Source organism: Convolutriloba macropyga, chromosome 8 (assembly GCF_964194025.1).
Source record: "Convolutriloba macropyga chromosome 8, txConMacr16.3, whole genome shotgun sequence".
NCBI classification, from domain to species: Eukaryota; Metazoa; Xenacoelomorpha; order Acoela; family Convolutidae; genus Convolutriloba; species Convolutriloba macropyga.
Window position 1 is genome coordinate 38,610,191 of NC_134475.1, and position 23,202 is coordinate 38,633,392.

The following is a 23,202-nucleotide window of genomic DNA, read 5'->3' on the forward strand; positions in this document are numbered from 1 at the left end:
CTTTGATCACTGGTACCAATTCGAGAAAATTTTTATTGAATTTGATTTCGATCGAATTGCTGCCTGACTTCAATTATTTGTTGTACCAAAATTAACAATAATTTTTGATTACAATTTTCAAAAGTTACAATTTATGTTACAGAACGGGAAAAACCGCCCATTTTTGTCAGTTCCAAAAGCAAATGGTCTGATGAAACCGCCAACTCATATAATTGAGTTTTCATGGTTGGGATTTCAGCTGATGTCACTAAACAAGACAACTTCTGTTTCCGTCGTACATGTCGCATAGGGGAAATATCTACCAGTTGAATGCGGTAGAAGAAAATCCATTGTGTTCACGTGTTAAGGTATCTTTATTTCATTGTTTTGCAAATTTTTTTCTTTTCTTTTTGGTTACTTCGTGTGTCCTTCGTTTTGAGTGGAGTTGGTGCATGCTTTTTACGGACCTTTATGAAAGGCTCTTTGTCTATGAAAGGCTCTTTCTGTCAATATAGATGGCCGACAGTCAACTCCTTGGGTTTCAAATGTTTCGGATTGTAATTCTGGAGCTGTCCTGATATTTTTAAACAAATTTATATTAGTTTGTATTAGGGCGCCGTCTCTTTCTTAAGGTGTGTTCACAGTTTTTCGACTTCACGATTTCAATAGAAATTCAGTCTGTAGTATTAATTTTAGTCTCATAGGATTCAACAAAGACCAAAAAGCCATGTAGATCAAAATTGCAATAATTTCAATCAGTTATAAAACATGAATGGGCGGCTATAAGTTTTTGAATTTCATGTTAAATCTTTTTTTTCATGCAATACTAATCGATTTTTGTGTTTTGTCCAATTTCATTGATTTTGTTTGTCGTATCGCTTTATCTCATTAATGATTGGTCTTAATTTTTTAGTTCTACTATAGATTTTGTAAGTTTGTTGTATTTTCGAAACGTTTCATTAATAACAGTGCATTTCGTAATGAGGCATGAAAAATTTGTTTAATGTTAACAGCTGATGGATTTTGGTTTTTATGACTCATTCACTATGCAGATATTTTAAGAAAATTTCACGATTTGCACGATTTTCTTGTTGTACGTGTTGTACCTCTTCCATCTAATATTAATATTAACAGTTCCCAACCTCCCAGCCTTTGAATGATATACAAAAATATTTAACAGTTGCTGCAAATTTGACACTGCTTTTTTTGTTAAATTCAAAAATTTTTTCATTTTTTTATTGCGCAGTCGCCTTAATGACAGGTCTTATTAGCTCATTAGTGAAACATAATTAGAATCTAACGGCTCAAACTACTTTGACACTTCTTGTTCTCACATAATATCAGTAGAATTTGAGCTTTGAAAGTTTTTGTAGTGTCTCTTAATCATATAATTTACAGGTCTCTTGCTATGTTTCTTTGTGCAATTCAAGGAAATTAATTTGCATTGGGGCGCAGTGTGTCTAAAGATCAATTCACAACGTTTAATCATTTTTGACGCAGTGATTTGGTCACGCCGAAACACGAACTGGTAGTTTTTAAGGGATGAATTTTTTATAACTCTAAGTTTTATGTCAGAAACATGGTTTGAACAAATATTCAGTTTTTCATAAGTCAATTTTGTTCACAACCGGCAATTTGTCTCAGATAAAACACAGTAGACCGATAAATTTGTCAACTTTAATGTTATACAGAAATAGCAACATATAATCATAATCGTAAGCTCCAAATCGTAAAAAACAATCGTAAAGAACACGCGAAACTTAGAAGGCGAGGTTTTTGGATGCTTACAAATTTTCTGTTTGATGTTATTGGAAGCAAAATTGCTCATAATAGGTCAGCAATTGTCTAGAGAACCTTAGAAAATTATGCCGAAAATTACATTAAACCGTACATATCGTGGTTTTTCTTACTCAAAACTAGGTTAAACGATCTCTAATTTTGCTACACCAATAATTCTAAAGAAAACAAAGAACAAAAAGTTCTCCAATTGCCGATGTGAAGATCTTTAATAGAAATGTTCAGATCTATAAAATGTTGTCGAAAAGAGAAATTTGCGCTGACATTTTGAGAAAAAATGGATGAGTAACCCAACCGAAACAAGCGAAGCAACTAGTACTGAAAACAATTGCTCTTCAAGATAAATTAATGGTTCTCACGCGGAGAATGTTAACGGAGAACAAATGAAAACGAAGGACCGCAGGTTTTCGGGATTTGTGTTCAAAGGTTTCTTGAAGAACGATTGTTGCTGCTTTGGTTCTTAGTACTCTCACCATTACAATTTTGTATTTTTTTTTATAAAACGTGACAAATTTATCACAGCAACGTACCGATAACATGCTACTTGAGAAAATATATTTGAACGGTCAGATTACTCAAATGTTTGCTTCTAAGTTAAGAAGTGAAATTTTTCATGGAGTGCATTTCGTTCTGTTAATTTTTTTCATGGTGAAACAATTTTGCAGAACAGAACAACAGTTCCCTACAACAAACAAAACATCCTGAAATGCTTTAAACTTCCTCTCTAAATACGGAAAAATAAATTCTCAAAAAATTTAAAAGAATAATGGAACAGCTTCAGCTCCAGCAATTTGAACAAGTACCATTCGAAACAAACATTACGCGCTTCAGAATTTTTTTTTGTTTTGCACATCAAGAAACTTCTCTATTTTGATTCGAAATAGTGAACTGGAAAAATATAATTTAAATATAATTTCAACTATAATTTTAAATATAATTTTAGTACACTTTGACTAACTGGTTATGAAGTAGTTTACTTGTCAATTCTAAAAATAAAAAAAACAAATAAAGGGGGGCAGGTATAATGCAACTGTTTAATTTTTTATTTGAAACTTGATTTTGTAAATGGCCCTACGTTGTTAAAAAGGATCAATATTTACATATTGCTCTGAATATTCTTTGAAAAAAAACTACAACATGGTTAAATTAACGCAACTGACTTTGTTGCTTTTGTTGCAATAAATGCCATCATGATTTTGCTTTGACCCTTTATATTCTGAATTTATTAATAAGTTAAATTGGTTGCGTTTTAATAAGTTTTTTTATAAGTACTCTCGGTATCATGGTTTCTGTTCCTATTATACGATTTTATCACCGTTGTTTGGCAAAAGTTATTTCTTGCAACTTACCAAACTGATGTGTTTGTTCTCTTTATAGGTTGTTAAGTGTGGCGATAATTACTTCGATGAACACAGTACTGTGGGCGTGGAGACTGTGTTTCAGGTTCAACAGGATCAAGTATGTGATGAAACACCTCAAACTCACTGCCACCATCAACTGCGAATCTAACACTGAAAAGGTACAAACCACCACCACCACCACCACCACCACCACCACCACCACCACCACCACCACCACCACCACCTCCACCACCACCACCACCACCACCACCACCACCACCTCCACCACCACCACCACCACCACCACCACCACCACCCACCACCACCACCACCACCACCACCACCCACCACCACCACCACCACCACCACCACCACCACCACCTCCACCACCACCACCTCCACCACCACCACAACCACAACCACAACCACCACCACCACCACAACCACAACCACTACTGCTACTACAACTAACACCCAATAACCCACCCACCCACACACAAAACACGCACATACACACACACACAAACACACACACACACACACACACGCACACGCACACACACACACAAACAAACACACATACACAACATTAAAGAAACATCAAGAACCTTAGAAGTTTTCTTTATCAAAGTTTCAAAGAATGAAAGGAGAACTTACCTGATGAACTTTGCTGCTATGTCAATAAAAAATGGCCACAAAACGAAACTCAATTCTATGTTTGTCTGGGCGCTATCAGTATTTTTCTGACCCATCAATCAGATGTCAGAAGTAAGTCCCCCAAAGAAGCCTAATTCCAACATCCACCGACCTCCAACTGTTGAACTCGATTGTATCAAGGCCATATACGATTCTCATGAAAAGTTGATAAAGATAGAAAATCACGTCCGGGGTTCGGAAACAAGATCTATTCACATGTGAATCAAGTGAATTTTTTTAAGCTAATCTTAGTTTTCTCTGTACATTTTTGCATAGATAAGTACTATATACAAGCTAAATTTTGCATATTTTTCGGTTCCATTTTTATGTTAAAATTCAACTTATTGAATTGTTTTGACCGGTGTTATCGACAACGACAATGATGTCCAGGACACCAGCAGACAGACACATTCTTGATCTACAGAATGCAGAATCAGCTACTGCGTGTTTTATGTCTTTTGTGACGAAAGTTGGCGAAGAGAAGAAAAAAGACAAAATCAACATTGATGATACTATAGTGGACATACAGAAAATCTTTTTCTTGGTATGGGTGGTCAAGCTGCAATTTCTAAACTTAGGAGCCTATTGAGCCTTAAGTGTTTGCTAGAAATTCCATATGACACCAGATTGGGGATTCAAAATTCTATCTCTCCTAAAGAGAGAGTAGTAACGGCAGAAATGAGTAAACTTCTGTCCGTATTACATGTTGTAAGGGAGTTAGACGACAAATTTCGAGATTTTATTTTAAAAAAGCACGCTATTGGGACCTCCAAAAACTCAAAACATCGGCCAACCCCGAGGAGGAGCTGGTAAAGAAAACTATCTCAGGTTTGAGACACCCTTAGTTAAAATTAAACTAATAGACGGCATTAAAGAAAAACCAGCAATGTCAATTACTGATCTGATTGAAAGTTTACAACTCAGAAGTCAAGCAATGACCTTTGCAAGGTCTTCAATGGGTAAAGGCCGTTAATAAGAAAGATAACTTCTAACAGACTTCTCGAAAACCAAAGCAAAAATTAACGACTAATAAAAGCAACAAAATGTGCAATAGGTGCAATTAGGCCATATTATAGTAGAGCCGTTCTATTGCTAAGTAAAAAGTGAAACAAATGTGAAAACGTGGGATACTTCCCAAAAGTATGTAGAAGCAAACCCAACCCAAATTCAGGTAAGTACACTAAATTCAATAACTATTCTGAAGATGAAAATAATTATTCATAGCAAGCATCTCCAGCATCAGAGAGGGGAATGTTTCATATAAAGAACACATCCTCAGCATGTCTGCGACATGGGAATACAACTCATTAAATAACTGCAAAGCAAAAGTTCAGTTGGACACAGGTGCAGGTAGCTTAGTGATATTATCAAAAAAAATGGACTGTGCCTGGAAAAATCTCAGTTACCAGGAAAAATAATACATGTCGAAACTTTTGACGCTTATCAATTAACGCTTCTGGAATTACCTAATTGTGACGTTAAGTGCAACAGAAGCAGAAACACAAAAAAACTAGCACTTATGTAGTCTGATAAAAAAAATTGAATAATTGATCGAGACCTTCCACCCAAGATCGGCGTGAACAACATCACAAATTAACACTTCCCTTCTATAAAAAGTCAAAAAGCTTATGTGAAATTGACACCAGGGTCACAGTCAATTTTGAAATAAAAGCCAGAATATACCTCTTTTTATAAAAAGCCAGATTAGTGAGAAGCTTGAACAGATGGTTACACAGGGCATCCTTGAACTGGTACAGCCAGTGGGTGTCACAACTGCATCTCCACTGGTGTGACAGCGAAATAAAAGTGACGGTCTGAGATTTTGTGTGGACTTGAAAGTCAATATGAATGGCAAGGTCATGGATAAGGTCTACCCATACTAAAGTTGAAGACGACATACAAGGGTCCTCATACTTTGCCCTCCTGTATGTCGTCTCCCTTGTACTTTGGAAAAGATCTCTAAGATGTCAATCATCAAACTGAACTTGGCGAGGAGGCAAAAGACGTAAGCACAATCAACACACCTCTGGGATGTACAATATTTGCCGACTGCCTCATCTATGCACAGAAAATTCTTCTTCAATCTTCCAGAATTGCAGCGAATAATCATTCAAAGGCATCAAAGATGATTTTTCAAGACTTTGTTTCGTCTATGGAACTACAAAAAGAGCAGCTTGACAAAAAAATGTTTGATGTCAAAAGTCGACTACATGAGAAAAACTTTGCTTTTAGTGAGACAAAATCTAACTCAAAATCAGTCAAAGGTGTCAGTTGTTTGGAATACTCCATTTCAAAGGAAGGTTTAGCACCCGATCCCAAACATGTTGAAAAAGTAAAAAAATGCAAAAAAAAACAACTAAAAACAAAAGGCTGGAAACATTTGTTGGGTTAGAAAACATTTACGGAAGAATGTTTCCTGATTATGCAACTAAAATGCTACCACTGAAAGACATGAGAAGTACCGATTTCTCATGGGGCAAAATTCCATCACAATGTTTCTATATACATTAAAAAATAATTATGTGCGAACTCAGTTGTAGAGCCATACAATTTACAAACATAAGCAACACAACAATTACTAATGACGGCTCTGAAAAACCATTGGTGGGTGTTTTTCACAAGAAGAAGATCCAGTTATATATGTATCAAATAATTGACTACAGCGATGCAAATCTACCCAAAAATAGAGCAAGACACACTGCTGGTTGCTTTTGTGGTCATAAGAATGAAGCAATGTCTTCTCGGAAGATAACTTACCCTACAGACGGACCACAAATCAATCAAATATCTCTTTGCACAAGACAAGGAGATCCCGAAGACAGCATCAACTAGAATCACCAGGTGAGCAAAAGCTCTAATGGGCTTCGACTATTAGTTGTAGTACACCCCTTGAGATCAGATACCCCTTGCATATGCTTTGAGCGGATTGGGTTTAGACGAAGATGAACCTGACAACGAGTGTGTTTTGCAGTCAACAATATTTAATTCGCGCTCAGACTCATTTGGTGTTCCAAGCAGAAATCAAAACTGAACTTGGAAAACACAGGCTCTTCCAAGTCATAACGAAACCAATCAAAAGCGGCAATTGGAAACAATGTTCAGAAGCAAAAAAAACGGTTGAAAAAAAAAAAGGTGCACCTACCATCCACAATGAAATCATTTTCAGAGGTGTTGTTTCTTCATTCCACCCAAATTACAACACTTAGTTATGGCAAAAGTGCATGAGACACATCTTGAGAAGCATGCAACTGAAGTATCAATCAGAATGATAGCAAGCTGGCCTGGCTTTGCTCAAGACGTTCAGCATTTCGTTAGTAAAAGTAAAAATTGAAAAAAGAACAGGCATAGTCGGTGAAAGCAGTCCCTGCGTGGCCAGAAGCCAACGTTTGGGAACGGCATCACATGGACTGGGGTTATGTTAAGAAGCAATGAAATATCCAAGGTTATTGCTGACGCAATTTCTGGTTGAATGTAAGCTTCCCCGTGGATAATAGAAGATCAGAAATAGTCAAAGTATATCTTAGTCGAATCCGATCAAAATTCCGAAAAACAAAAAATTTAGTATCTAATAATGGTCCTGAATTTTCAAATGGTCACCCTAAAATGTGGTGTGAATCACTTGGAACTAAGAAAATGGAACCACCAATCTATCATATCGGAGCTAATGGACTAGCTGAGAGAACGACTGAAGCAGGGAGGCGGGCACCTCAAGCGGAAAGTCCCAAACTCAACGTGTCTTTTGGAGCATTCATGGAAAGGGCATTGATGACACATCGAAACACTTCAAAGACGATAGGGAAAACTTCAGTTCAACTGCTTCTTGGACCCTGGACGCAGATTGGGACTACCAGTAATAACATATTTCGATTTGTGAGAACCCACTCTTTTCAAATCCAATGAAAAGAGAAGACAGTTCCTGCAACTTTTGTCATAGAGAAGGGCTTTAGTACATCTTTTTTGCAGTCCAAAAACTCAACTCTGACTATCCTAGAGAACGCTCATCAAATAGCGAGACTAGATAACGATCATGTGAAAACTGAACCATCTTTGGAGGAGACAACATCTCAATCAGAACCACAAGTTCAGAACACAGATAGTGGACCGTCACTTCAAGATGAAGCTTTTGCAGCCACACCAGCTGCAAAGCAACAACCCGATTCATCAGAGCCTCTACGAACATCAACATAAAATAGAAGACAGTCCAATGGATTTGGAGAACCTATAACCACAAATTACCTTAAAAAAGGAGGGAAGATGTGATGCTTTCAAAGAAACATCAAGACAATTAGTTTTCTTTATTAAAGTTTCAAAGAATGAAAGAAGAGCTTACCTGATGAACTGAATTCTAATTTTGTTTTGGCGCTATCATTATCTTATTGATCTATCAGTCAGATATCAGAGGTCAGTTCTCCCCCCACAGAAGCCTTATTCTAACATCCGCCGACCTCAAATTATTGAACTCGATTGTATCAAGGCCATATATGATTCGCATGAAAAGTTGATGAAGATAGAAAATCACGTCCGAGGTTCGGAATCAGATCTGTTCACAAGTGAACCAAATAATATATTTTTAGCTGATCTAAGTTTTCTCTGTATACTTTTGCTTAAATAAGTACTATAAATACGAGCTAAATTTGGTAAATTTTTCAGTTGCAATTTGAATTTAAAATTCAACCTTTTGAATTCTTTTGACCCGTGTTGTCGACAACGACGACACACGCACACACACACACACACACACACACACACACACACACACACACAAACACACACACACACACACACAAAACGTTTGATCTCCGGCCTACCCAGTATAAACATCCTCGTGCACAGCCAATAACCAAAAATTAGCAGGACCACTTCTTTCAAGTAAAACTGTTTCTATTGAGCTCTTAAATTATGTTGCTTTTAATTTCAGAGGTTGGTGGCTCAATTCGTGGACCAGTACCTGCGTCATGACGGTGCTTTCATCTTCAAGCTCCTTGCGCAGAACACCAACTCCCTCATTATATCCGAACTAATCACTGAGGTTACTATAAGTCATTATCTACTTTTAACTCACACCACGTGAATTGTTCTTTTCTCCTTTTTTACTGATGAACACTAACTCTTTATTTCAAGCCCGAGCCTTTTCGCTTCTAAACTGTATTTTTTTTATGAGACGTTACCCAGATTGAGGTTCTAGGCCAAAGCGACCTCTGATTAGGCAATCCTGGGTTGGTCACGGGGGTTATGTGCGGACCAGAATGCATATGGTCCAATAACATCTATATTCGCAAAATATTATGGACAATAATCGCACAAGGATGTGATCAGAAGGCAGGGTCTGCAAATAGATCTAATCAGTAAGCAAATTCCGGTACAAAAATATCTTCTGCAGAGTCAAAACAATTGTATCTCTAAAAAGATATCAAGCAACTGAATTCAATGCTAAAAAGTTGTATTCTGTTATTTTATGGTCTATCTAAGAAAAAATAAGACTGGATTTTTTTCAATTGTTTTCATGAAGTTCACGCTTCCAATACTACGCATATACATAAGCAGCACCAGTCAAATTCTTGTAATTGACAAAAACATTACCGAAGTGCTGCAATAATAAATCCAGATTACATAGCTCGCAATAGCGGTCCGAAAAAGTAGTTGAACCAAAGGTTTGTAGTAAAAAATTCAAAATTAAAATTTTCCTATATTTAATATTCGTATTCAATGTTTTCCAATCAATCACTTCTAACTCAGACAAACGCAAAAGTTTTCACGGTTTCTTTTTTGGGTTGCTGTATTGAGAAACATATACCGTTAATTTTTAATGTGAGTCGAAAAAAGAAGACATCACTTGCTTAAAAAGCTGTTTCTGTGAATGAAAATTATTTCAGCGCTTAATTTACTGACATGAGAACCCGGATCGAGGTTTGGTGGTGAATTTTCGTAAGAAATGCGGTGAAATGCGGTGAAAAAAAATAATTTTCACCGCGTATTTCTTACATCTTTTTGCGGTGAATGCGGTGAATCGCGGTGAATTATTTTTTTTCACCGCGTTCTCAGTATTCTTACAAAAAAGAATCGTCCCCACACCGGTTCGAACCTCTGACCTCCTGCATGCCTTCATATGCATATTCCACTGCGCCAACTGTCACTAAGGTCTTTGTTATTTCTTGTGAATTTAAATCAGATTAGGTAAACTTTGGAAACCATATGCGGTGAATTTTTGTAAGAAATGCGGTGAAATGTGGTGAATTATTATTTTTCACCGCATTCACCGCATTCACCGCATTTCTTACATTAATTTGCCATAATAGTCTATGCGGTGAATTTTTGTAAGAAATGCGGTGAATTTGGTGGTGAATTTTTGTAAGAAATGCGGTGAAAAGCGGTGAATTATTTTTTTTCACCGCATTCACCGCAATCACCGCATTTCTTACGAAAATTCACCGCATTCACCGCATTTCTTACGAAAATTCACCCTAAAACCTCGACCCGGGAATGGAGGCAACTATCGAAAAATTTTCATCTTGTTGGCATCGCAAACAAAGTTACTAACACTTTTCAAGCTTCTTCGTTTTTCTCATCTTTTCAATAAAGCAATTTGTAAAATTCCAATTTGAAATTGAGCAATTTCTTCGCAAATTTACAAAGAATTTATACTTTTTACAATAGACTAATATGTTTGATTGACAAGTTTACCATATAGATTCTGCTACAGAACAAGGACTCTAAAAATTGGCGGTTCTTTTAATCATTAACAGAAAACTTTCAATTGTCTTTTTTCAATGATGTTGATTTTCGTTGCATCAAAAATATTGAGCTTTTCTTTCTTTTTTGAAACTGTATTCAACCTATTTCAAAAAAGTAAACTTTTTGCTGAATTTTTAGAATATTTTAAAGCGTACAATTCAATTTTTGTATTCGGTCATTCAAATTTCAAATACTTTCCTCCTCAAGTTTGTATTTTTAAAGGAAATCTTGTTGCGTCCCATTCATGATGCACGGGAAACTGCAAAATCCAAAATATAAAATATAATTTTTTCATTGGAAGTGGGCCCACTAAAAATGCTTTTCAGTAAAAAAGAGAACTCAGTAAATTTTTTCAGCGTAGACTTGTTTCTCTATGTTGCTTTAGTCATGTGTCCCTATATATCGGTTCTTATTGTTTTCAACAGGTAATTTAGAAACAAAATGGTTAGGTTGTTCTGCGAGGAGCAAAACGACGTGAAAATCAAACGACAAATAACAAGTTTTTACATATTCAAATAAATTATTCATTCCAAGGAACCTTGATTCACTTGAACACTTGCAAAAACATTCGCTACAGATACTCACAGAAAAATAAACACACATATACTATACGCTCACACACGTATGCAAACATGGCAAACACACATAAACACACACACTCTCGCGCGCACTGATGCAAACATACATACATGTTTCTAGAATACAAGGAGTTTCATTAATTCAGTTTCCGATGAAGTTCAAAAGTTTCAATTTATCGTTTTGTGGCTTACCAAGAAAAAAGACTTTAGAGTTTATTACTTCAACTATTAAGAAATAAAACAACTAATAAAAAAGACAAATCAAAATATACATCGCTAAAAGGAAAGTTGCATCCATTGCCATTATCCCCACACTAACTTCGCCAACCTTTTCACTGAGTGAACACACAGATGATAATTTAATTTCTGTGCGTCTCTCTGTCACAGTTTGGTTGAAAAAATTTTTTTTAATGACACCTTAAACAGCGTTTTTTTGAACAAGGTTAATGGTAACAGCCAGGTTTGTTTTAAACTGTATTGTCCTTAAAATTTTTTATTTGTTGAATAACTTGATCAGAGGTCGCTTGAGTCTGGAATATTAACCTGTGTAAAATGGAGCATTTTGTTATCAGTAGGATTTTCTAAACTGTCTACTTAATGACGCCTAGGAGGTCATCCACTGCCAAAAACAATAATAAATTCAGATCTCCAGCAAAGAATTTACTCACGTGTAGTCAGAACTTATTTAAACACCTCTTACCTAATCTACTTGTCCCAAAAAAGTGTGCCACAAAATATTCAATTTTTGTGACGCTTCTCGGGCTGATGGTCTCGGGACCCTGGTGGGGCGTAGCATATTAGATGGGAGCTCGAATATGCAAAAGCAAAATTTGCTAACATTAAGTAATAATTTTCAAAGCTATTTTGTGAAAAAGAAGACCACTCTGCTTAAAACTCTGCTTAAAAGCAACGGCACCTTAAAATCCATTTGAAAAAATAGTAATTTCCTACACAAGTAACATCATTCAAAACAGTTTAAAAGATACATATGAAATTTAGTATTTTTCGAAGACTTTAGGTTTTTGCTCTTCCACCTTGGGTAGATCATTCTCAGTACCGAAAACTCTTGAAAAAAAAACAGGGAAACAATTAAACAATAAACAACAGAAGACAAGAAATTTTGTTTACTTTGCTTTCAACTTAATTTTATAGAACTTTTGGGTAATAAAAGCTAAATTCAAGTACTCGTTGAAACAAAATAGATGAACAAGATCAAATGTTTGAAAAGTAAAAATAGTGGCAATTGAAAGTTTTTAATTGTAAAATTGATCTTCAAGAGCCCGTTTTCACTGTTTCAATTGGTGTTCACTGGATGTCCACGTAAATTAACTTGATAACTTTGGTCTTAGATGGTTGAAAATCGGACAAAAATACAGCTCGAATTGGACTAATAAAACCGTTTTTGACAACAACTTATCTAAAAAGAAACAAGGCGGCTCGTTAATGTGCGTTCGCACATGATGTTCCGACCCGAGCTCATCTACATTTTTGACTAAATTGTCAACCAAATGAAGAGATAACAAAAATAGATGTTTGAGTTTAAAGCAAACGTTACACAACTTATCTACTAATTGAGTTACATAATACCATGCCTCATTACAGCGCCAACGTGATCTGACATTGAAGAGACTAAGAGACAAAAAAAAACAAAAAACAAAAATGAAAAACAAAAATTTCACGGCAAAAACGGAATATCTAAATTAAAAAGCACCTGGTAACAACGTCAAAGTGCAGTCAGGTAAAACCTTAACTACACAAGTTTACTTTTTTCCAACAATACAGCGGATGGAAAATTTTCTTAATGAGACTGGGTAACAAGTCGACAAAAAGAACGAACATTGAGGCGAAACCAAAAAAAATTAATCAACATTTTTTACACCAGGAAAATTCAAAAATCTTAAAAATCATTAGCTTTTAACTAAATTATCCTTGATAAATTACTAAAAACTCATTACAAAACCGAAAGGACTTGTCTTTGTTTAGACTAAGCCATAGAAGCGAACTAAAGAGAAACCCAAAAAATTTCAAACGATTTGCGAAAACACAAACTATTGCTACCATTAAAGTCGTTAGCTATCATCTGAATATTATGTATTTTTAATTCATTTGTTCAATTCTACTGATTCAGCTGAAGGATTTAAAGTGAGAGATTAAATAAGTTTACTTGCGCCACATTTGAAAACAATTGGAATCTGTTATTACGCGATTGTTCTGATACAAGGGAAAAAGACACACAAAAATTGGCCACTCAATAAACGTTCAGAAAAACGCATATTGTCCAAAAAACGCATATAACAAAACAAACATTGTGACAAATAATATCAATAGATAAGTTATCTCTTTAAATACAAGAAATTCGATGGGACCTCATTGATGAAAATAAGTTACAATTTGACGAAAAGAACAACAAAAACTGAAAAGTTTGAAAAAACTTCAATATGATTATCATAAACTTTAAGTCTATCCGCTATAAACTGACTGCTTCTGGTAACATCTTTCATTCAATGCTCAATTAGAAGCCTATGAGAACTGTCAGCAATTTAAGGCTACCTAAAGAACAAAAACAGCCCATTTAAGAAAAAATTGGGCGAGAGAAGTGTCGAAGGCATTAAAAAAAATGAACTTTTGACTAAAAACTCTTTTATTTTCAATCAATTTTTACGAGCAATGAGATTTCTCTTTTTTATCAATATAATTTCAAAAAAAAATCAAAAAACAAACAAATACATTAGAAAAACGAAATTTTCGAGAAAACACGTATTATCAACGCAATTAACTTCATTAGCTTTCAACGCAAGCCAGTAAATACGCTAATATATGCCTCGACGGGACAAAAAGTTTGTTTGACAATCATATTTTTTAAATAAGACCTTACAACAAGTTATTGACTATGAAAACGACAACAGAGACAGGCAAAAACCAAAAATTCAGTTGAAAAGTGCCAGAAGAAAATGTCGAAGCAATTCAAATCACAAGCTCTTCTCTAAAAACTTTATCTATGATCTGTTGCCATTTATGCCTAAAACCATGGGGACCATCAGCAGTAGGATGATGTGATAAGATTTCAAAAGGATCCAAAAATAAAATAAAATACACAAAAAATAAAAAAATTTATGAAATCTCTTGGCATTGAAGTATTAAAACTAATAGGTAGAAGATAAAACCGCTAACCAGATAAATATTGGCTGCAATTGAACGGACTAGTACTGACATTGACCAACAGTTCAAGAAAAAAAGTTCAGGATTGGTTAATATTCAAAAAAAATTCGAAAAATTATTTTTAACTCTTAACAGGCATTAAACTTAAAAACTCAATATCTACGCTCAGATATAAACCGATGGGAGCAAAAGGATGTTTGTTACGCTTAGATAATTAACATGACATCTCAATAAATCTTATGACTGTGAAAACAACAACAAAAACAGGCAAAAACCAAATTTCGGTAAGAAAAAAAGTGCGAGAAGAAAGTGTCAAAGGCAATTAAAACATTAGCTTTACTCTGAAAACTTTATCTGTCATCCACTAAACGTCTTTTTGAAGCCATTGGGATTAAAATAAAATTTGGATATTGTGTATAATGTTTGGATAAAGTGATAAGAGTTCAAAAGTAACCAATAATAAAAAAAATATCAAAAAAAATTTTTAAAAAAAACTGAAATCTGGTGTCATTGAAGTCATATAACCAATAATTAGAAGACAAAAACCGCTAATCAGATTGAATTTGGTTGCAGTAGGAAGGAAGAGGGTGCTGTCACTCCTGGACTGACCTACAGTTCACGATAATAAGTTTTATTCTTTAATGTTCAAAAAAATCGAAAAGTTATTTTTTAAGTCTTAACAGCCATTAGCTGTCCCCTCAAAGCACTAGATATATTCACTTAAAGCTCATTATGGAAAATATTGCACTGTTAGTCAATGAATCCATTCCATAGGACTCCAAAAAAATGTAAAACTTCAAAAAGAATTTCAAAACTTCCTTTAAAATTACGAAAACTCAGAATCGAAGCCAAAAAAAACATGAGCAATATCTTAAAAACGATGTTTTTTGTTCATTGGGCTTTATTTGGCTGTAATGGAGATTTGTTATTAATAGAACCTTGATACAAAAAGTGACTTGTCTCTAGTTGACTTAATAAAAGCAAAAAAAGAGAAATGTTTTATAAAAAAAAGCTCTCAAATAGAACTCGGATTTTTTTTGAGAGTGAACATCCCAATGAGACCAGAACTAGTCTTTTTTATCGCCTTTATTCTATTAGGAACAAAAAATTGGTCCATATTTTGGCTTGAAATTTAATTTTGAAATACTATTTTTATAGAAAATATTTTAATTTGGAGAAAAATTACATCAAAAGTGAACAAATATCGCGTTTTCACACAAAACTTCAATCCTCGATAACTCCTCGAAAAAAACGAAAATAAAAAAAAATTAATTTTGAATTCTACGCTGGACCAGCTTTTTAATGATACCACTCACATTTCTCTACGACGAACATATCGATCGGCCAAAATTGACTGAACAAAAAAAACCATTTGAGTATATAGTTCCTCCCCCCCGGAACAATAGTTCCTCGGAACAATATGCCATAGCTTAGAAGTAGCTTTAAAATTGTTTCATCAGTTCATTGTTTATCCTAATGCAAACGTCCCAGTTGAGCCACTAAGATAAAAACCGATCACAAATTTTAATTTCTAAGAAAATTCAGCTGTTGGAGGCCGTAAAAATTACTGAGACGATCACTGAAAGGCTAATTTCAACAAATAGTTCTTTATTAATGATAGGTACAAAGGAAATTTGTTCACAACAATCTGTTGTACGAAATGTCTTGTCCGAAATGTCATTCTCACGTTAAATAAAAGTCTTAATTCTGGAATGGGGATAGAATTCGACGGTCCTTGAAAGTCCTTTAATGTTCTACTTCAAAAATGTTTCCTGTTGGTTGAAATTTCTCAAAACAGAACGGATTTGGTCAAAAATTGCAATATTTGAAGAAGTTTTTGATGAAAAACTGCAATGGAATTGCCGAGGAACAAACGGAAAAATATTCGATGGAAATGCGCGACGTCAATTTTTCAAATACTGTTATTATTTTGCTTGAAAAAGAAAATTGTAATCTGTTACAGCTATCAGTACCAAAAGTGTCGTTCCAGCAATATTTACTATATTTAACTAGCGAGCTGCAACAGCAGATTCGCAACGCAGTCAGTTTAATTTCAATAATGAGTATAAAAAAAGTAATACACGGCTTGTAATGATACTAATGACAAAAAAGTTTTGAAGCGCTGGCAAAAATTTCCGTTTCATTTGCAGGCCTTTGATTACTGCCACTTTTTCCATCTTTTCCAACGCATAACAAAGCATAAACTACTTTTCGAAGGCTTTTGTCACGGCAAAAGTTTGACTCACTGAGTGAAAGAAACTGATCCGAATGTCTATATACTAATTGCAACAAGGAGGCTCGGTAATGTGCGTTCGCACATTAAGTTCCGACCCCGCTCATCTACCCCGGGTCGAATGTCCTCCCTAAAATCCTCCCATTTTGATGTAAGAATGGGGGGTAATTTGTCTATGGGGGGTAAATTGATGTAAGAGTGTGGGGGTAATTTGTTCAGAAGGGGTAAAATGATGTAAGAGTTGGGCTGCAATGGGAGTACTTTTAAGTAATTACCCCCCTGACTGAAATTGCCATGTAAGAGTGGGCTGCAATGGGCTGCAACGGGAGGACTTTTTGAGAAATTACCCCCCCCCCCCCACCTGACTGAAATTGCCATGTAAGAGTGGGCTGCAATGGGCTGCAATGGGAGAAATTTTCATGAATTACCCCCATGACTGAAATTGTCCTGTAAAAGTGGGCAGCAATGGGCTGCAATGGGAGGACTTTTCAGGAATTACCCCTCATGACTGAATTTGTCATGTAAGAGTGGGCTGCAATGGGCTGCAATGGGCTGCAATGGGAGGGATTTAAGGAATTAACCCCCTGACTGAAATTGCCATGTAAGAGTGGAATGCAATGGGTTGCAATGGGAGGACTTTTAAGAAGTTACCCCCCCCCTGACTGAAATTGCCATGTAAGAGTGGGCTGCAATGGGCTGCAATGGGAGGAGTTTCCAGGAATTACCCCCCATGACTGAAATTGTCCTGTAAAAGTGGGCAGCAATGGGCTGCAATGGGAGAACTTTTCAGGAATTACCCCCATGACTGAAATTGTCATGTAAGAGTGGGCTGCAATGGGCTGCAATGGGAGGACTTTTAAGGAATTACCCCCATGACTGAAATTGCCATGTAAGATTGGGCTGCAATGGGCTGCAATGGGAGGAGGGGTGAAAATGATGTAAGAGTTGGGCTGCCAAGGGGGGGGGGGGGTAAAATGGTGTAAGAGTGAGGGGGTAATTTGTACAGAGGGGGTAAAATGATGTAAGAATTGGGCTGCCAAGGGGGTAAAATTGTGTAAAAGTGAGGGGGTAATTTGTCCAGAGGGGGTAAAATGAGGTAAGAGTTGGGCTGCCAAGGGGGGTAAAATGGTGTAAGAGTGAGGGAGTAATTTGTTCAGAGGGGGTAAAATGATGTAAGAGTTGGGCTGCCAAAGGGGGCAAAATGATGTAAGAGTGAGGGGGTAATTTGTCCAGAGGGGGTAAAATGAGGTAAGAGTTGGGCTGTCAAGAGGGGTTAAAATGGTGTAAGAGTGAGGGGGTATTTATCCAGAGGGTTAAATTGAGGTAAGAGTTGGCTGCCAAGGGGGTTAAAATGGTGTAAGACTGAGGGGGTAATTTGTTCAGAGCGGGTAAAATGATCTAAGAATTGAGGGGGGAAAAAATGTAGGAATTGAGGGTGATAAAATTGTGTAAGAGTGAGGGGGTAATTTGTTCAGAGTGGGTAAAATGATGTATGAATTGGGCTGCCAAGAGGTTTGAAATGGTGTAAGAGTGAGGGGGTAATTTTTTCAGAGGGGGTAAAATGAGGTAAGAGTTGGGCTGTCAAGGGGAGTAAAATGGTGTAATAAAGAGGGGGTATTTTGTCCAGAGGGGTAAAATGAGGTAAGAGATGGGCTGTCAAGGGGAGTAAAATGGTGTAATAGTGAGGGGGTATTTTGTCCAGAGGGGTAAAATGAGGTAAGAGTTGGGCTGCCAAGGGGGGTAATATGGTGTAAAAGTGAGGGGGTAATTTGTCCAGAGGGGGTAAAATGAGGTAAGAGTTGGGCTGTCAAGAGGGGTTAAAATGGTGTAAGAGTGAGGGGGTATTTATCCAGAGGGTTAAATTGAGGTAAGAGTTGGCTGCCAAGGGGGTTAAAATGGTGTAAGACTGAGGGGGTAATTTGTTCAGAGCGGGTAAATTGATCTAAGAATTGAGGGGGGAAAAAATGTAGGAATTGAGGGTGATAAAATTGTGTAAGAGTGAGGGGGTAATTTGTTCAGAGTGGGTAAAATGATGTATGAATTGGGCTGCCAAGAGGTTTGAAATGGTGTAAGAGTGAGGGGGTAATTTTTTCAGAGGGGGTAAAATGAGGTAAGAGTTGGGCTGTCAAGGGGAGTAAAATGGTGTAATAAAGAGGGGGTATTTTGTCCAGAGGGGTAAAATGAGGTAAGAGATGGGCTGTCAAGGGGAGTAAAATGGTGTAATAGTGAGGGGGTATTTTGTCCAGAGGGGTAAAATGAGGTAAGAGTTGGGCTGCCAAGGGGGGTAATATGGTGTAAAAGTGAGGGGTTAATTTGTTCAGAGGGGATAAAATGATGTAAGAAATGGGCTGCCAAGGGGGGTAAAATGGTGTAAGAGTGAGGGAGTAATTTGTTCAGAGGGGGGTAAAATGATGTAAGAGTTCAGCTCCCAAAGGGGGCAAAATGATGTAAGAGTGAGGGGGTAATTTGTCCAGAGGGGGTAAAATGAGGTAAGAGTTGAGCTGTCAAGAGGGGTTAAAATGGTGCAAGAGTGAGGGGGTAATTTGTCCAGAGGGGTAAATTGAGGTAAGAGTTGGTCTGCCAAGGGGGGTAAAATGGTGTAAGAGTGAGGGGGTAATTTGTTCAGAGCGGGTAAAATGATCTAAGAATTGAGGGGGGTAAACATGTAGGAATTGAGGGGGATAAAATTGTGTAAGAGTGAGGGGGTAATTTGTTCAGAGTGGGTAAAATGATGTATGAATTGGGCTGCCAAGGGGGTTGAAATGGTGTAAGAGTGAGGGGTAATTTTTTCAGAGGGGGTAAAATGAGGTAAGAGTTGGGCTGTCAAGGGGAGTAAAATGGTGTAATAGTGAGGGGGTATTTTGTCCAGAGGGGTAAAATGAGGTAAGAGTTGGGCTGCCAAGGGGGGTAAAATGGTGTAAAAGTGAGGGGTTAATTTGTTCGGAGGGGGTAAAATGATGTAAGAGTTGGGCTGCCAAGGGGGGTAAAATGGTGTAAGAGTGAGGGGGTAATTTGTCCAGAGGGGGTAAACTGACGTAAGAGTTGGGCTGCCAAGGGGGGTAAAATTGTGTAAGAGTGAGGGGTAATTTGTTCAGAGGGTTAAAACGATGCAAGAGTTGGGCTGCCAAGGGGGGTAAAATGGTGTAAGAGTGAGGGTGTAATTTGTCCAGAGGGGGTAAATGAGGTAAGAGTTTGGCTGCCAAGGGGGGTAAAATGGTGTAAGAGTGAGGGGGTAATTAGTCCAGAGGGGTAAAATGAGGTTAGAGTTGGGCTGCCAAGGGGGGTAAAATGGTGTAAGTGTGAGGGGGTAATTTGTTCAGAGGGGATAAAATGATGCAAGAGTTGGGCTGCCAAGGGGGGTAAAATGATGTAAGAGTGAGGGGTTAATTTGTCCAGAGGGGGTAAAATGAGTTAAGAGTTGGGCTGTCAAGGGGGGTAAAATGGTGTAAGAGTGAGGGTTTAATTTGTTCAGAGGGGGTAAAATGATGTAAGAGTTGGGCTGCCAAGGGTGATAAAATGGTGTAAGAGTGAGGGGGTAATTTGTTCAGAGGGGGTGAAATGATGTAAGAGTGAGGGGGTAATTTGTTGTAATGGGGCAATTTTAACAATTATTATATATACATAAAGACCCTCAAGAGTTGAACAAGCATCGATGGTCTGGAGGATAAGGCGACGCAGCTGAGGGTACAGAGGTTGTGGGTTAAAGACTGGCAGTCTTCAGGTATGGGGGCTAAAAGATTGAGGGGGTTAATTGATATAGGAGTTGGGCTACAGGGGGGGGGGGGGGTAAAATGATGTAAGAGTTGGGCTGCCAAGGGGGGTAAAATGACGTAAGAGTGGGGCTGCAATGGGAGGATTTTTTAGGAAAATGCAGCTCAAAACTCTTACGTCTTCTTGGGCTGCATTGGGCTTCCAAGGGGAGTAAAATGGTGTAAGAGTGAGGGGGTAAAAGACAAATTAACCCCACACTCTTACATCTTTTTTGGTCTGCCAACTGGGGTAAAATGGTGTAAGAGTGAAGGGGTAAAAGACAAATGTGGTTAAAAGATGTGGTTAAATGGGGTAAAAGACAAATGGGGTTTGTCATTAATAGAACCTTGATACAAAAAGTGACTTGTCTCTAGGTGACTTAATAAAAGCAAAAAAAGAGAAATGTTTTATAAAAAAAGCTCTCAAATAGAACTCGGACTTTTTTTGAGAGTGAACATCCCAATGAGACCAGAACTAGTCTTCTTTATCGCCTTTTTCTATTAGGAACAAAAAATTGGTCCATTGTTTGGCTTGAAATTTAATTCTGAAATACTATTTTTATAGAAAATATTTTAATTTGGAGAAAAATTACATCAAAAGTGAACAAATATCGCGTTTTCACACAAAACTTCAATCCTCGATAACTCCTCGAAAAAAACGAAAATAAAAAAAATTTTAATTTTGAATTCTACGCTGGACCAGCTTTTTAATGATACCACTCACATTTCTCTACGACGAATATATCGATCGGCCAAAATTGACTGAACAAAAAAATCCATTTGAGTATATAGTTCCTCCCCCCGGAACAATAGTTCCTCGGAACAATATGCCATAGCTTAGAAGTAGCTTTAAAATTGTTTCATCAGTTCATTGTTAATCCTAATGCAAACGTCCCAGTTGAGCCACTAAGATAAAAACCGATCACAAATTTTAATTTCTAAGAAAATTCAGCTGTTGGAGGCCGTAAAAAATACTGAGACGATCACTGAAAGGCTAATTTCAACAAATAGTTCTTTTTTAATGATAGGTACAAAGGAAATATGTTCACAACAATCTGTTGTACAAATCAGTTTTTCTCTTGTCCGAAATGTCATTCTCACGTTATTAAAAGTCTTAATTCTGGAACTGGGATAGAATTCGACGGTCCTTGAAAGTCCTTTAATGTTCTACTTCAAAAATGTTTCCTGTTGGTTGAAATTTCTCAAAACAGAACGGATTTGGTCAAAAATTTCAATATTTGAAGAAGTTTTTGATGAAAAACTGCAATGGAATTGCTGAGGAACAAACGGAAAAAAATTGGATGGAAATGCGCCACGTCAATTTTTCTAATACTGTTATTATTTTGCTTGAAACAGAAAATTGTAATCTGTTACAGCTATCAGTACCAAAAGTGTCGTTCCGGCAATATTTACTATATTTAACTAGCGAGCTGCAACAGCAGATTCGCAACGCAGTCAGTTTAATTTCAATAATGAGTATAAAAAAAGTAATACACGGCTTGTAATGATACTAATGACAAAAAAGTTTTGAAGCGCTGGCAAAAATTTCCGTTTTATTTGCAGGCCTTTGATTACTGCCACTTTTTCCATCTTTTCCAACGCATAACAAAGCATAAACTACTTTTCGAAGGCTTTTGTCACGGCAAAAATTTGACTCACTGAGTGAAAGAAACTGATCCGAATGTCTAAATACTAATTGCAACAAGGAGGCTCGGTAATGTGCGTTCGCACATTAATTTCCGACCCCGCTCATCTACATTTTTCACTTAATTGTCTACCAAATGAGGAAGAGATTAAAAAAAATTAACATATCAACAAATCGTTCAACAAACTACTAAAAGAATAAAACGATCTACTCTAGAGGGCCTACGAGACCTGTGGCTACCATAATATGACTACCAGAAAGGACGGCAATAAAAATCAAATTGTTACAAAAATTAATTACGACCAAAACTCCTTGTCCATGTTTTGAATACCATTAATAACCAAATCAAAATGGCATAAGATAAAAATTATACTAAGAAGATTAAACGGTAGTTGTTGGAACAAAATATGGGACTTTTCTTCAATGTGACTTAGCAACAGTGGCAAACGTTTATTAAAATATTGCTTTTTTCTTTTTTTAAAAAAAATTAAATTCGAACCGATTAAAAACATTACGCATCAAATGAAATCATTGAGAGAGTGTTTTCCACCTCAATAGAAAGCAACTGAGGCCTTTCATTATCTAGGATATGTCATACGACTACAAAAGGAACGACAAATACAGGCAAACAACGAAAAATTTGCACGAAAATTTATGCACGAAAACGATGTCCCCCCAAGTTTGACAGTTTGACTTGAAACTACTTTGAAAACTAATTGTGACTGTTTTTAATGAGACTAAATCATAAGACTATAAAATAACATTAAATACGCGCTGAACTAATAAGTTTCACAAACAACTTTACGAAACCACAGTTTTGAAGTCATTAAAATTAACCGCGATTAACCATAAGATATTAACCGCCAGAATATAACATCTTCATTTGCGTCTCCTTTGATCATAATAACATCTTTTTGTAAAATGACCATCACAAAATGACGACAAAAAGAACCACAAAAACTGAAAGGTGTCTAAACTTCACAAAATTCTTCTGAAACAAATCGTCTAAGCCCTGAAAAAAGTTTAAACAACACAAAAATTATTGTTTGATTCAACAAAACAATAAAAAGAGCTGTAAATAATGATGCTATTTTACGAAAATGATACAACATTTTAAAATACGAAAAAAACGCAAACAAGAACAAAAATGGATAAGTCGAAGAATACTATTACTCTTTTTTTTTTAGAAATTTATATCCAAAGTCAAAACAGCCATTAGTTATTTACCAATATCAGTTATTTCAGTTCATTTGTTCATCTAGAGTTCGCCACTGAGACTTTTATTTACACAAAA

General features: G+C 36.4%; 1 protein-coding gene across 1 annotated transcript in view; it reads left to right on the plus strand.

Annotated features, from left to right (window-relative positions):
• The window catches only part of LOC142344110 (innexin unc-9-like), a 134,031-nt gene that overhangs the window by 94,017 nt on the left and 16,812 nt on the right, over positions 1–23,202 (plus strand). The window contains exons 7-8 of the mRNA XM_075395607.1: positions 3,154–3,295; positions 8,731–8,841. Coding sequence (XP_075251722.1) covers positions 3,154–3,295; positions 8,731–8,841 — 253 coding nt within the window. The remainder of the gene's footprint in view (positions 1–3,153; positions 3,296–8,730; positions 8,842–23,202) is intronic.